Here is a 12,988-nt window from a genome sequence, read left to right on the forward strand (position 1 = left end):
CCTGGGGGGGGAAAAAATAATTCCCCCCCCTTTATTCCCCCCCCAAAAAACTAGGTCCGCCTTATGGGACGGTGCATCCTATAGGGCGAAAAATACGGTACGCATTCAGCTGCTTTGCCTCTGTTAAATGGAGAATGTTGGGCAAGATGGACCTTAGTTGGATTAGTTGGATCTTGTTCTGATTCAGCAAGGAAGATCCTACAACTTTGATTACATCTCCATATGCATGTGAAAGTGATTCTTGCATTAGTGAGGACTTATAAGACTGGGGTGTGCTTATCAACTGATCCACGGTTCTTAATAAAGATCATATGGGAGAAACTCACTCTCTTCTCACTCAATGTCTTTAACAGCAAAGGGGTTTTAAACAGGACTTACTTTCCTGGAGGCCAAGAACTCCATGCCTTTGGCGACCTGGAAGCTGTAGCAAATCAAGTCCTCCAAGGTCAGGGCGCGCTTGTATAGATCTTCAACATCTAAGAGAGACCAAGGAGCAATCTGAGCAATGCACATCACATCACAGGGTCAAGTCATGGATTCAGAACAGTAGAGGGAATTGCTCTCAGGATTAGTCCTAGCCAGAAGCACTCCCACAAGAGAAGCCCACTGCGGCAATACCCCTCCAGCCCCAGCCCAAGGACTCCTGCTTGGAAGTACTAGGGCAATCAGGGTCCCCCTGCTCTGCTAGAATCAATGATTGTTAAAACAGGCTGTCTCTCTCTACAGGAAGAGGCTCCCATCATCAGGTGTGAATATCACAACTACAATAGTGGCAAAACTCCCATTAAAGTTCAGTCTGAGGATAACAAGTGCTGAAGCAACAGCTGAGCTTTGCTGTTAAGGAGCTGTCCAGGGTACCATTGAAGACTTAAGTCTCTACTACAGAGGCCCACCTAGCAGTTCGAAAGCATGTCAAAGTGCAATTAGATAAATAGGTACCGCTCCGGTGGGAAGGTAAACGGCGTTTCCGTGCACCGCTCTGGTTCGCCAGAAGCAGCTTAGTCATGCTGGCCACATGACCTGGAAGCTGTCTGCGGACAAATGCCGGCTCCCTCAGCCTATAGAGCGAGATGAGCGCACAACCCCAGAGTCCACGACTGGACCTAACGGTCAGGGGTATCTTTACCTTTTTACAGAGGCTATGGCTCCAAACACATCCTAAGCATAGCTGTCACAACATTTCCCTTTTTAAAAGGGAAATTCCCTTTTTCCGAATAGGATTTCCCTTAAAAAAGGGGGAAAGTTGACAGCTATGAATTCCTAAGACACATGAAGGAGCCCTAGAAGCAACCGCAACAGAAAGCTTCAATCTTGACATTTGGTGGTAGAGGATCCATGATTGGCACAGCAGCTCCTTTTTTTTATGAAAAAATGTCAAAGTAGCTTCCTGGGACTGCCAATTTAAATGGGAAAGCAGCTCTTCAAGGGGGAACGTTCAGCACTCTTCAATTTATTTTTAAAATACAACTAAAGGGGTTATAGTACAGGTATACAAATTAATGAATATGACAGAGAGAGTAGATAGGGAGAACTGTTCTCTATGATACTAGAATATTAGGGGCAGAGGGTGGCTAACGAACCTGAGCTCCTTGGAGAAAAAGGTGGGTTATAAATGCAAGAAACAATCAGATAAATAAGCAATATATTTACCTTCCTCCTCTTCTTCTGAGTCTGTATAACTCTTGTCTTCAATGAATCCTGAGCTTGCAGAGCTTCCTGTGCTAGCCACGCTCTCCAGGCGCCTCTTGATCAGTTCTGTTAAATCACTGATGTATGCTTCCAGCTCTTTCTCTGCAGGGTCTGGATTTTCGTGAGGCTGGAGGAAAGAAAGACCCAAAGAAGCTCTTTTTCTCTCTGTCTTTCTCCATTCCCAGCAGTCATCACACCCTAATGTATAGCTGGATCAGTATATGTTCCTGCCATTTTGCAGCTCATAGTTAAACTATGCAGCTGGCTTCCACAGGAGGAAGTGATAGCAATAGGTGGCTTTAAAAGAGGATTGGACAAATGCATGCAGAAGGCTAATACTCCTGATAACTACTAGCCACTATGGCTATGCTCTTCCTCTACAGTTGGGAGGCAGCAATGCTTCTGAACACCAGGTACTGGATACTACAAGAGGAGAGCACTCTTATGCTCAAATCTTGCTTGCCAGCTTCCCATTGGGACACTGGGCTTGGGTCCTGTTTGCAGGTTTCCAATAACTATCTGGTTGGCCACTGTGAGAATAGGTTGCTGGACTAGATGAGTCACTGATCTGATCCAGCAAGCTTTTCATTGGTTCTTATGCCTGAGGTGGTTTCACGGGGGGGGGGGGGGCTTGAGCAAGACACCATTCATGGGCCCATTCCCTCCATGAGTCTACCTCCTCACTGAAGTCAGTCCAGGGGGCCCTTGCCAGTGGCTCTCTGCTGGGTGTGGGACCTCAAGTTGGGCTTTGACACCAGCCCTGTTGAGGTGAAACAGTAAATAGCAACCCATCCCATAGTCAAAGTGATTGAAGGCTGGTTATGTTCTTTCCCCCTGGAAAATAATCATAGCTAAACCACAATAATAAATTAAACCAGCTAGCAATCTTATCCCCTTTCATGACACTCAAATTCTTCAGCGAATTGGTGCTCTCTCTCTCTAGTGGTACAGTGAGACCCTAAAAAGAAAAGAAAACTGCTCTCCAAATCACCAGTGAAAAAGCCTGCTTCTACCTTACCAATAATCATCTGACCACAAAACGACAAACAGGGTTCCATTTATTGGTCTTTATGCCCTTACTGGGCAAGGGAGGGAAAGCCAGTCTTTCAGGTAGCCTAGTTGTTTATGGTTTTATATGTAAGTAACAAGACTTCAGAATTGGTCTGGTGTCTAATAGACAGCCAGAGATTTCTGTCAATGTGTGGTAATGCTTATGGAAAGAAGATCATCAGTGCTTTCTATGCACGAATGTGAGATCACTTCGAGCTAATCATAAACATGTCGCCCCCTCCCCTAAACTAAAAATAATAAAGAACCCTGTAACTCACTGCTATCTTCCCAGCACACTGGACTCGATTTCTTAGAGCAGCGATGGGGAACCTGTAGTTATACAAATGCTGCTGGACACTAGCAGCCATCACCCCCTGACCATGCTGGCTGAGTCTGATGGGAGCTGGAGTCCCAACAACACCTGGAAGACCAAAGGTGCCCCATCCCTTCTTTCTGCTCTTCAGAAATGGGAGTTTCTGTGTGCTTAGAACCATTTTTAAAAAGTGAATGGTTATTTAGTGTGCGGTTTTTTTTCCATAAATATGGTTTGATTTAGAGCATAAATGCCATCCCATGGAGGGAAAAAAACCATGGAGACATGTGGCTCAACACTTCTCTTTCTTCTGCACATTCTAGTCACAGGTCTGGGTTTTCCATGTCTGTGTCTAGTTTCTTTTTGTCCTGGTGCTTTTCCCGTGAAAACCCATGTTTTATTGCTGAACAGGAGCAAACAGCAATTTGGTTTTCTGAGGATTGCTATTTACAGTGGTACCTCTGGTTATGAACTTAATTTGTTCTGGAGGTCCGTTCTTGTAACCCGAGGTACCACTGTACTCTGATTCAGCAGTAAAACACAGGTTTCCCTGGTGAAAATGCCGGTACCAAAAATGAAACCCTGCTCAGAAGTAGACCTGAAAAACCTGGACCTGAGTTTAGAAAGTGCAGTGCAAATCTCATGCACCCCCTAGTAGATAAGGCTGTGATGGAATTTGAACAATACACCCAAAAGAATATACATAGCTGATGCTGTCTTAGATGCTGGCAGGGAAACAAATATTAAAGACAGGCTCAGAATTTTATAAGCACTCACAGTGGTTCTTGCTACTCATGGGACAAACATACATCGTGTCTGAGGTGGGCTGCCTACCTGTTTTGTTTCATTAAGTGGTACCTGTACATTGTATTATGTACACATTGAAAGTTTACCTTACACCTCCCTCCCAAAAAACATTCAAAACATTTAAGGCACACTTGCTCTGCAGAAGAAATGGTCTTTAGGTGTCCACAAAACCTGCAGAGTCAGCTTTTAAGAACTACCTTATAGTGAATCAGGCCATTGGTCTATCTATCTATGCAGCTCTCTAGGGTTTCAGAAAGGGATCCTTTCAAGGTCTATCTGGAGAAGCCAGGGATTTAACCTGGGTCCTTCTGCATTCAGATGACATACTCTACCAGTGAGTCACCTTTACTTTCTGAAAAGACACAACCAGCCTTCCTCTCATTTTTTTCAGACTTCCTCAGGAGAGAAAAACTTAAGCAGAGCTCAAATCAGGCTGCATCTGCTGCTTGGACAGTGTAATCCTATGCACAGATACTTGGGAGAAAGTACCATTGAATTCTTACTTCAGGAAAACATGCAGAGGACTGCAGCTTCGGAATGCCATGCCTGTCTCCACCCAACCATTCCTAGGGCCTGTTTCTCCTCAGTTCTCCTTCTTTCACTTGGTGTCAGGAAGAGGGCAAAACAGAATTTATCCGGGCTTTTGGTAGGAAACAAACAAATGGCCTTTTAAAGGACAGCCAATTTCATATGCCTCAGAGGTCAGATATTCATCTTACCTTGCATGCGATGAAGTCTCCTCGTTTTCCTCGTAGGTAATTAGACAGATTTCCGTACTTGCAGTATTCTACAATGACCATCAAAGGACCTGCAAAAATGATCAAAGAAAAGTTTCTAACATGACCACATATAAAGGATGTAGGAATCGTCATGTTTAAGAGAACATCCCTGTTGGATTTCTGATGGGAAATGAGATGCAGATAAAAGAACTACAGATTCAGGGGCAAATGGTGATCTGGTGTAAGGAAGTTACCAGGCTCTAAGTCGGGGTAGGGAATCTTTTTCAGACCAAGGCCCAGATCAAGAAATCCCCAAACCTCTTCAGGCCACGTAGAAAGAAGATGGGGAGAAGAGGTAAGATGCCGAGGGATATGGCAAGCCTTTCTTGTTCATGCTGCCTGCCTCACACCAGGAATTGTTCCCAACTTCTTGCTGGGTTTTTTTGGGAGGGGGGCAGAGCCCAGTTTCATTATATTTTTCCTGCTGCCTGCCCCACAGAAGGGTCCAGGGATTGTTCCTAAGTTCTTGAGCATGGTGGGGGGAGCATACTGCAGAGGCATAATCATCATTATTAGTATCTTAATTGCTATTGCTAATGATTATTATCATTATTTGCACAAGCTTATATTTCTGATACTTTTCTTTTTCTGATCTTTTGGAGGTGGAAGCCATTTTTGCGTTAGCAAATTGGTGTGGAAATGGGATGAGCTGAACTGATGGGCGGAAACATGAGAAACTGAGTGAACACAAAATGGACAGAGTCACCCATCCCTATAAACCCTCAATAAAAACACAGATTGTCCCTGTGATTACGTGCCTTTCCATCTCTCTGACTCTCTTTATACAGTCACGATTGAATTTTGTTTACATTCTGTCATCTAGCTTGACCTCCATACATTTTGTTGTTGTACATCTGGATGTGAAACTCCAGGAATGGAAGCATGTCAAAAAACAATTGCTCTTGAATCACACCCATCTGCCAGCATGTTTCTTCTGTATTTGGGGAGCCCACTAAGTATTGTTTAGTTTGCTATAATTGCTGTTGGTGTTCCAAGACACAGTACAATGTTTTAAGCAATTCCCTTTGTATTATAGTGAGAATCAGACAGCATCATTTTGAAGCCATCAGCTTGTATTCTGTGTCTGATGTATAAAAATAACAGCAAGAAAAAATACCTCAGAAATGCCAGAAAATATGAACAAATGGGGTTAGACCACATGGAACGAGCCATTAATAGCCATCTCAAGCAATCAGCCTTTCAATGTCTAGAAACCTTCTCCAACATGTAAGAGCTACAATTACATATCTGAATACTCAGAAAGCTGAATGTTTGCGTTCACTACAGCTAGCTTATAAAAGGTACACCAAGAGGATTCTCATGACCCAGTAAACTATTCTGCGGGGGGTGAGCAAATCCAGTGGTACTCTCAAAGCTTCAAGAAAGTCTGTGAACTCAGGCCCCTCACAATAGGTTCCCTTCCATTCATGTGTAAACTCTCTCTCTCTCTCTCTCTCTCTCTCTCTCTCTCTCTCTCTCTCACACACACACACACACACGTTTGCCCTGCCCACAAAATTTTTGTAAAGTTTCCAACTTCCTCAGTGAGTGTTGGCAGAAATTGGTCAGTGGGTGGACTAGGAGTAAGTCATGGTGTGTCAGAGGTGGGGCCTGGTGATTTTTAGTAGAATAGGGATCTGTTGGTCAGGTCTGGTGGATCTGGGTGTAAGGTTAATGGGGGAGGTATAATAGTCCCAAGAGGTGCTACACACATTGTGCAGAATGAGGTGGTAGAACTATTAGCTGTACCACTTCAGACTGTGGATTGCACTTTTGAACTCCCTTTCCCCCCACCCCCCTACTTTTCCTATTGATGGAAAACAAGCACCTCACATAGATATTTTTAACATAACTGCCTCCCTGATTTGCTCACTTATTATATGCAGGGTGCCATATGTGTGAGAAGATAGCTCAAAAGCATGACCTGCTCTGCACTCTAAAGCAACACACTTCAGAATTCTGTCACATCATTCTGGGTAATATTTAGAATTTGCATCTATGGAGAAGTTTGCTTTTTGGCCATGTCTTGGATCAGATCACTTGTGATGTGAGTTGTTTTTCCCTTACAGAAACAGATCTGAGTAAAAGAAAAAGATTGTAGTGGCTCACCTCCTGGCTTGGTGCAGGCACCCAACAGGTTGACGACATTCAGGTGGTGTCCAATATGAATAAGGATCTTCAGTTCAGACATCAAAGCCTTGCGCTCGTTGGTCGTTGAGCACTCTGCTTGAGATAAACAGGACAGAGCCATCTTGACACAACAGGATATTGTCAACGTGGGTGGAAAATCCTGTTTATACTCAAAACGGAAGCAAAACACCACCAACCACCATAGTGGAAAGGAAATGAATAAAGCCCTCCCAGGTTGCTTTGTGTGTGTGTGTGTCTTATTATTTATTCTCATTAGATTCGGAATGTCTTCCACCCAAACGTCCTGCCTTGGCCCTTACAACATCAAGTCCTCAGAGTAACTTCTCTTTTATCTGTGGAGTTGGGGTGTTAGTGGGGGGAGTTAACTGCCCTGCAGGAACTCTTCCTCTCCACATTTCCTGCTAGAGGTTGAAAGAGCTGCAGCTGATGAAATGTCTCTGTGCTGCCAGTTACAGGGAGAAGGGAGGCTTTTGAAGTTCTAAGAACATCTTCCCCAGTTGGGTGCCCTTCAGATGTTTTGGGCTGTAACTCCCATCATCCCCAGTCAGCACAAATGCTCCTGGGAGGGGCAGTCCAAAACGTGGAGCTATTCTTCTACTTCTTGTTATTATTTCAGTTTATTACTCGCCATTCACTATAAGGTCCCAGAGCAGTTTTCAGTCATTTAAATCACAATATTAAGTAACAGTGTAAAACAAATTACAGTCACAAGACTAGGGTAGGGCCTAGCAGGCACCAGGTTGGAAATCTGGAGGACACCAGTTAGGGAAGGTTTTCTCTAATACAGTGTATGCTAATAACCTGGCAACACAAAGTATCATCACCAAACCACTCAGCATCTTGCAAAAGACCAAAGTGGACTTTTAGGAAAGCTTTGTGGACGCTGGCTGTCAAGAATCCAGTGCCTTTCCCAGAGATGTTTCCTGCACAATCCACATGGATGGTGAATTGCAATATGACATTTTCCCACCTATGCTCTGCTGTGGGAACTGCCTGAAAAGCTGTTTGTTGTCAGAACTAACCCTTGACGGAGACCTGAAAATAATGTGCAGCACAGTGCAAAGGTGCCCATCCAGATAGCCTTGGGAGGAAGTTCAACATTTAAAGGGGTTGGGTGCCTAGGAGAGGAGGCAGAAGATTGTGATGGTTGAGCTAGAGAAGCATCCCACAACTTGGTGCCCCTCCCCCCAGTCATTTTGGACTACCATCCGTCCTAGCCAGCATGGCCAATGGTCAGGGATGATGGGAGTTATAGTCCAGGAACACCTGGACACCCACAGATTGGGGAAAGCTATACCAAGGTGTAGGGGGAGATTCAAAAGCAAAAGAGGCACTGAACTAACACCAGAACTAGTGGATAGGGAATGAAAGAATCATTTGCATAATTAGGCAAATGCACAGTTCCAAAAATATTTAAAAGTGCAACTAAAATATTTTTATAATGTATAACCTGACAGATGATTTGTTTGTTCATCAAGTTTCTGATATGTAAATGTCATTAGGAGGTACCATATGGCCCAAGCTTTGGATAAGAAACATATTCCATTGTTTTAAACATGGTAAGCCTATTGCCCTTAATTTGCTCTTGGCACCACTCACTTTCAGGCCCCTGAACTTCTCTCCATCCCCAAGGGCTGGGATCAAAGGTTTATATCCCGTTTCAGACAATCAAATTCCATTATGTTCTATGCTCTCCTTCCCCCACAACCTACTTTCTAATGGAGGCTGTCACTCCATTTATGCTAGGAATTCAAGGCTGCATCGATGGCTGAGTGTAGAGTTCACATGTTATTCCCTCTGTGTAGACAGCCACTGTGCAGCTGACAAATTGTTCCCATGAAGTCCACATTGTCTGTAGTCACTGGCAGGAAAGCTTACAACAAAGGTGGTGGGGCTGCACTGTCCAACTTGCTCAACACTGACTAGCAGTGACTATTTCAGGTTTCAGACCAGGAATCTCTTCCCAGCCCTACCTGGAGATGGGAGGGATTGAACCTGGGACCTGGGGGTGTAGGTAAATAATGCCTGGGTCGTGTGTACGGGGCACACCCCCAAAAGGAGTGGGGCGTGGAGGGAGCTGCTCTCTGCCCCCAGGTCAGTCTTGACCCAAGGAAGGCGGAGCCTTGGCTGGGTGCTTTGTAGCTGCTCTCCTTCCTGACCTGGGGAAGGAGGAGTTGAGGCTGGGTGTGCTGGGCACCACAGCCACTCTCTGCTTCTTGCTCAGGATTGACCCTGGGAAGGGGGAGCTGCAGCTGGGCCCACCAGGCGGGAGCAGAACATGCAGAGGGTGATCTTCACCCTACATACTCTCCAGCCCCTGCCACTGGCAGGGTGCAAGGGGGATCTCGGGAGGGCGCCTGGTTCGTGCCCCTCCCAGATTGTGCGCCAAGGGCCATGGCCCCCATGGCTCCTCCCATGCTATGCTGCTGCCTCCCATGCTATGCTGCTGCCTGGGACCTTTTACATGCAAATCCGATGTTCTGCCAATGAACTACAGCTCTTCCTCAAGTAGCTCTGGGATCAGATCTGTAGGCAAAAGGAATGGAAGAGTACCTCAGGTGCACATTTATTTATTTATTTATTTGTTTTGTTTTGTTCTAGCTGAACTCATTTTGAATGAATTACTTTCTGTCTCTCTCTTGTGCACCTTGAGTTCTCCTCCCTCCCTTCTTACGTCTGACGTCTTCCCACTTTTCTTCATGAAACAGCTCTGGAGCCAGAGGGTTGTATCCAATCTGTGCAGGCAGGGGACAGCTGGGTATATTTGCCCTGGGCCTCAGAGAGCTAAACTGGCTGGGGGGCCCACCAGGACCGGCAGCTTTTCTGTTTGATTTTATTTTAACAAGACCCCCACCCCAGGCCTCAGACAAGCTCTGCATGGGCCTGCAATGTAGCAATAAGTTAAACTCACTCAGCAGTAATAATCCTGCTGGTGCATATGTCACACAAGAGAATGCACAAGCAGGTTGCTGATAACTTTGTTGCACATCTGTGAAAAACGAGCTTCTTCTAGTGCTGCTCTTGCATTGATTCCTCTTTTGCGCAACATAAAAACAAGCAAGATTTGGATACAGCCCAGAGATACTGAGGTGAGGGTTGGCCTAACTGTACAATCCGTTAAGGACAGCCAGAACCAAAATATATCAAATTTAATATATTTAAAGTCATTTCATTATGTTAGATATTTATTTACATTTTACCAAATAAGGATCGATAGTGCTGGTCAGTTTTCCAGGGCCCTTTGCACTTGCTGTCCAAAGCACTAGAAGGCAAGCACAAGTTTGCACCTCACTGACCAAATGGGTAGGTTGCCAGATGGGTACAATTGCCCCCACAATTAGTTGACACTATATAAGTTGGAACACTGCAGGTGGATGTTTCCTCTAAAATCCCGCTGAATGTTCAAGGAAAGGTCCTGGGATCTCTAAGAGGGGCCTGCTCCATATCTGAGACGACTCTCAGCAAAGCAACCTCTGTTGGGCCCTCTCATGTTGGTGGGACCCCAGCCTTGGGCTTCTCTGGTGGCAAGGGCAGTTTCCACCTTGTCTCAACATAGTGTCACTCCGCCCTGCTGGAAGTTGCCATTTAATTTATTACAGTGCAATTCTATATCAGGGGATTTATGGGAAATTTAAGATACAGCATGCAGACCTATCCCTTTAGCCCCAGTGGCCCCAGCTGTGGTGCTGGGGTTCCAGCAGTTGTCCAGGAGTGCTGACCCCAGACCTGGTCCCTGGTGTGGACATCACCACACTGCATTTTCCCATCCCCTATTTCACATAATTCACAGACGGGGCTGTGAAGACACACAATGCAGTGATGTCAGCACAAGGGTAAGAGAGAGGGAGGGAGGAAGTCAGTGCTAATCTCCTGTTTCCAACAGTGGCTCCACGTTTCTGGTAATGCGGAGAAGGAGTGAAGAGCAACACAGGGCTACCATTTTCAGCAGTGGTCCCATCATGTGGAAAATCAGCCAGCAACGGAGAACTGGTTTGGCCATATGCCTTCTGAGATTCTAAGAGAAGTGTACCTTTAAGCATTTTAACAGCAACAGTTTTGCAGGTTGAAGATTTATCTATGCCAAAAGCAGATGCCTCCACCACTTTCCCAAAAGCACCATGACCCAGAGTTTTACCTAGAGAAGCAAGAGGAAAGAGTGAGCCAGGCAGAACCGTCAACAGTTTGCATCCGACAGAAGCAAGGCTGTGTGTAGTATGTGCAAAGGAAAAAAAACCTAGAACAAAACTATATCACGGTAACCTGAATTCTGCGCCAAGAAATACTGCATTCATCGACCTGAATAAATTATGCAAAACTGAACAGCTTTGCATAATCCCACTTATTCAGCACAGTTCATTTTGCTTTTCCTTCTTCTGCTAATCTTGGGGTAGAACTAGGGTCTATGCAGGGAACAAACCCTCACCCCCAGGATTACCATTTCAGATAAACTTGCTTTATTATCTTTAAACAAAAACTAAGAGTTTAAGGAAGCTGAATTCTACTCTCAAGACCACAATCTGTGCCTTTTTTGCAACTGCACAGAATTGACATGCATACACACAGCCCTGGATACAAGAGAAACATGCACTGCTTGCTGTTCAAGAAGAGCAAAACATTGGAGTCTTGGTCACATGCAGCAGCCACCAGAAATCCATCAAAGGCCCATATCACTCCAGAACATGTGCATAAACTAAGCAAAGTTTATGGACATATGTAGTGCTTTTTTTCTTTTAAAAAATGTTTAGGGGTATGCGCCCCCCCCCCCGCGTCCCTCCAGAAAAAAAGCACTGGACATATGTGATGTAAGATTTTTTTCTATTAAAAAAATCATCAGAGGGAACATACATTGCAGAGATAATAGACAGGGTAGGAGTTAGCTCTCAAGAGTGCAGTTATTCCAGAATTCAGGTTGCATTCAGACAACCTTGCAAAAAATGTGCTTTGTTAATCGTGAATTTTTCTACAGTGCGGATTGTTAAACTGGGATAAATTCTGAGGTCTGTTTTCCTCTACATTCATTGCACCACAAATTATTGCTCTCATGAAAAACCTGCAAGAAAAATAATTCTCTGCTATGCCTCAGCTGAGGGCGCTTGCTTGATAGAGGCAATGACATTTCTTCTGCAGAGCTGAGTTTGAAGATGCTTTGAAGCATATTTCTATGGTGGCCAGCACATCCCCTGCTTTAATGAACCCATCAGTTCCTGCAAAGATGATGGACTAAATTGGGAGCCATCAAGTTGGTCAACATGCCTACCAGGAACAGTGGCTTCTAAAACAGCATCTGTAATTCAAGATTCCTCAATGCAAATACTAGTAATGTGGACAAGTTTCCTTGAAAGACAGCTTGCCTGCCTCTACCAACCCTCTTCCAAGATTCATTAGCTGTGGAGGGGTGCATTCTTGGGTGTATATTCAATTACTTCAGAGCAATGAAAAGGCTTGACAGATTTGGACTAGGCTTCGCATGGAACTCAGAGCACACTGTAGACCAAGTTTAGTCAACATTGTGCCCTCAATATGTTGTTGGACTGCAATTCTCATCAGCCCAGCCAGCATGTCAGGGATTATGTGAATTGTAGTCTAGCAATATCTGGAAGACACTGCTTTGGCTATTCCTGCTTATATGATGGCCCAGTCAAATCCTTTTATACCATCTTGGGGTCCTGTAGCTGAAAAATCAATATGGAAAGCAGTTACTTGAAGGGTGAAAATTTGAAAACCACCATATGAGAATATCATATCTAACCAAGGTATCAGCAGAAGGTAGATTGGGATCTAGCAGTAGGTATCTGAGTGATTTGCAGTAGACTACCAAGTGTTTCTGACTCCCCATTACTTAACAGTGGCAACATGAAAAACGTCCCCCTTTTCTAAATTGCACTGCTGAGATAGAAGCATAAAATTGTGGAGTTGGAAGGGACATACCCCTTCCAATCTAGTCCAACCCCCTGCAATGTAAGGGCGAGGAGAAATGAAACGAGGAGCAAGGAAATCAGGAGAACATTTATGTTTTACAGGACTGTGAGGTCACTTCTGGTAGTGAAATAAAACCCCTGGGCTGAGCATGTGCTCAGAAGTATTTCCCCCACCCCTGGCCACACTTCTGCACACAGCTCTGACTGGTGGACCTTGGGGTTCTGGCAAAAGTGTGTCCTACAAGCATGAAATCTATCCACTCCTGACCTAGGCTGTGGTT

At 44.8% G+C, this 12,988-nt stretch overlaps 1 protein-coding gene across 3 annotated transcripts in view; it reads right to left on the reverse strand.

The window, feature by feature from the left end:
* LOC128406212 (vascular endothelial growth factor receptor kdr-like) overlaps positions 1-12,988 on the reverse strand; it is a 191,127-nt gene that overhangs the window by 39,211 nt on the left and 138,928 nt on the right. For 2 of the 3 annotated variants that reach the window (XM_053373358.1, XM_053373360.1), the window contains exons 18-22: positions 10,820-10,924; positions 6,748-6,864; positions 4,579-4,667; positions 1,651-1,816; positions 379-476 (exon numbers count right to left, since the gene is read on the reverse strand). In XM_053373358.1, the coding sequence (XP_053229333.1) occupies positions 379-476; positions 1,651-1,816; positions 4,579-4,667; positions 6,748-6,864; positions 10,820-10,924 (575 nt within the window). The remainder of the gene's footprint in view (positions 1-378; positions 477-1,650; positions 1,817-4,578; positions 4,668-6,747; positions 6,865-10,819; positions 10,925-12,988) is intronic. The other variant, XM_053373359.1, reaches the window with a different exon arrangement.

Source organism: Podarcis raffonei, chromosome Z (genome assembly GCF_027172205.1).
Source record: "Podarcis raffonei isolate rPodRaf1 chromosome Z, rPodRaf1.pri, whole genome shotgun sequence".
Taxonomy (NCBI): domain Eukaryota; kingdom Metazoa; phylum Chordata; class Lepidosauria; order Squamata; family Lacertidae; genus Podarcis; species Podarcis raffonei.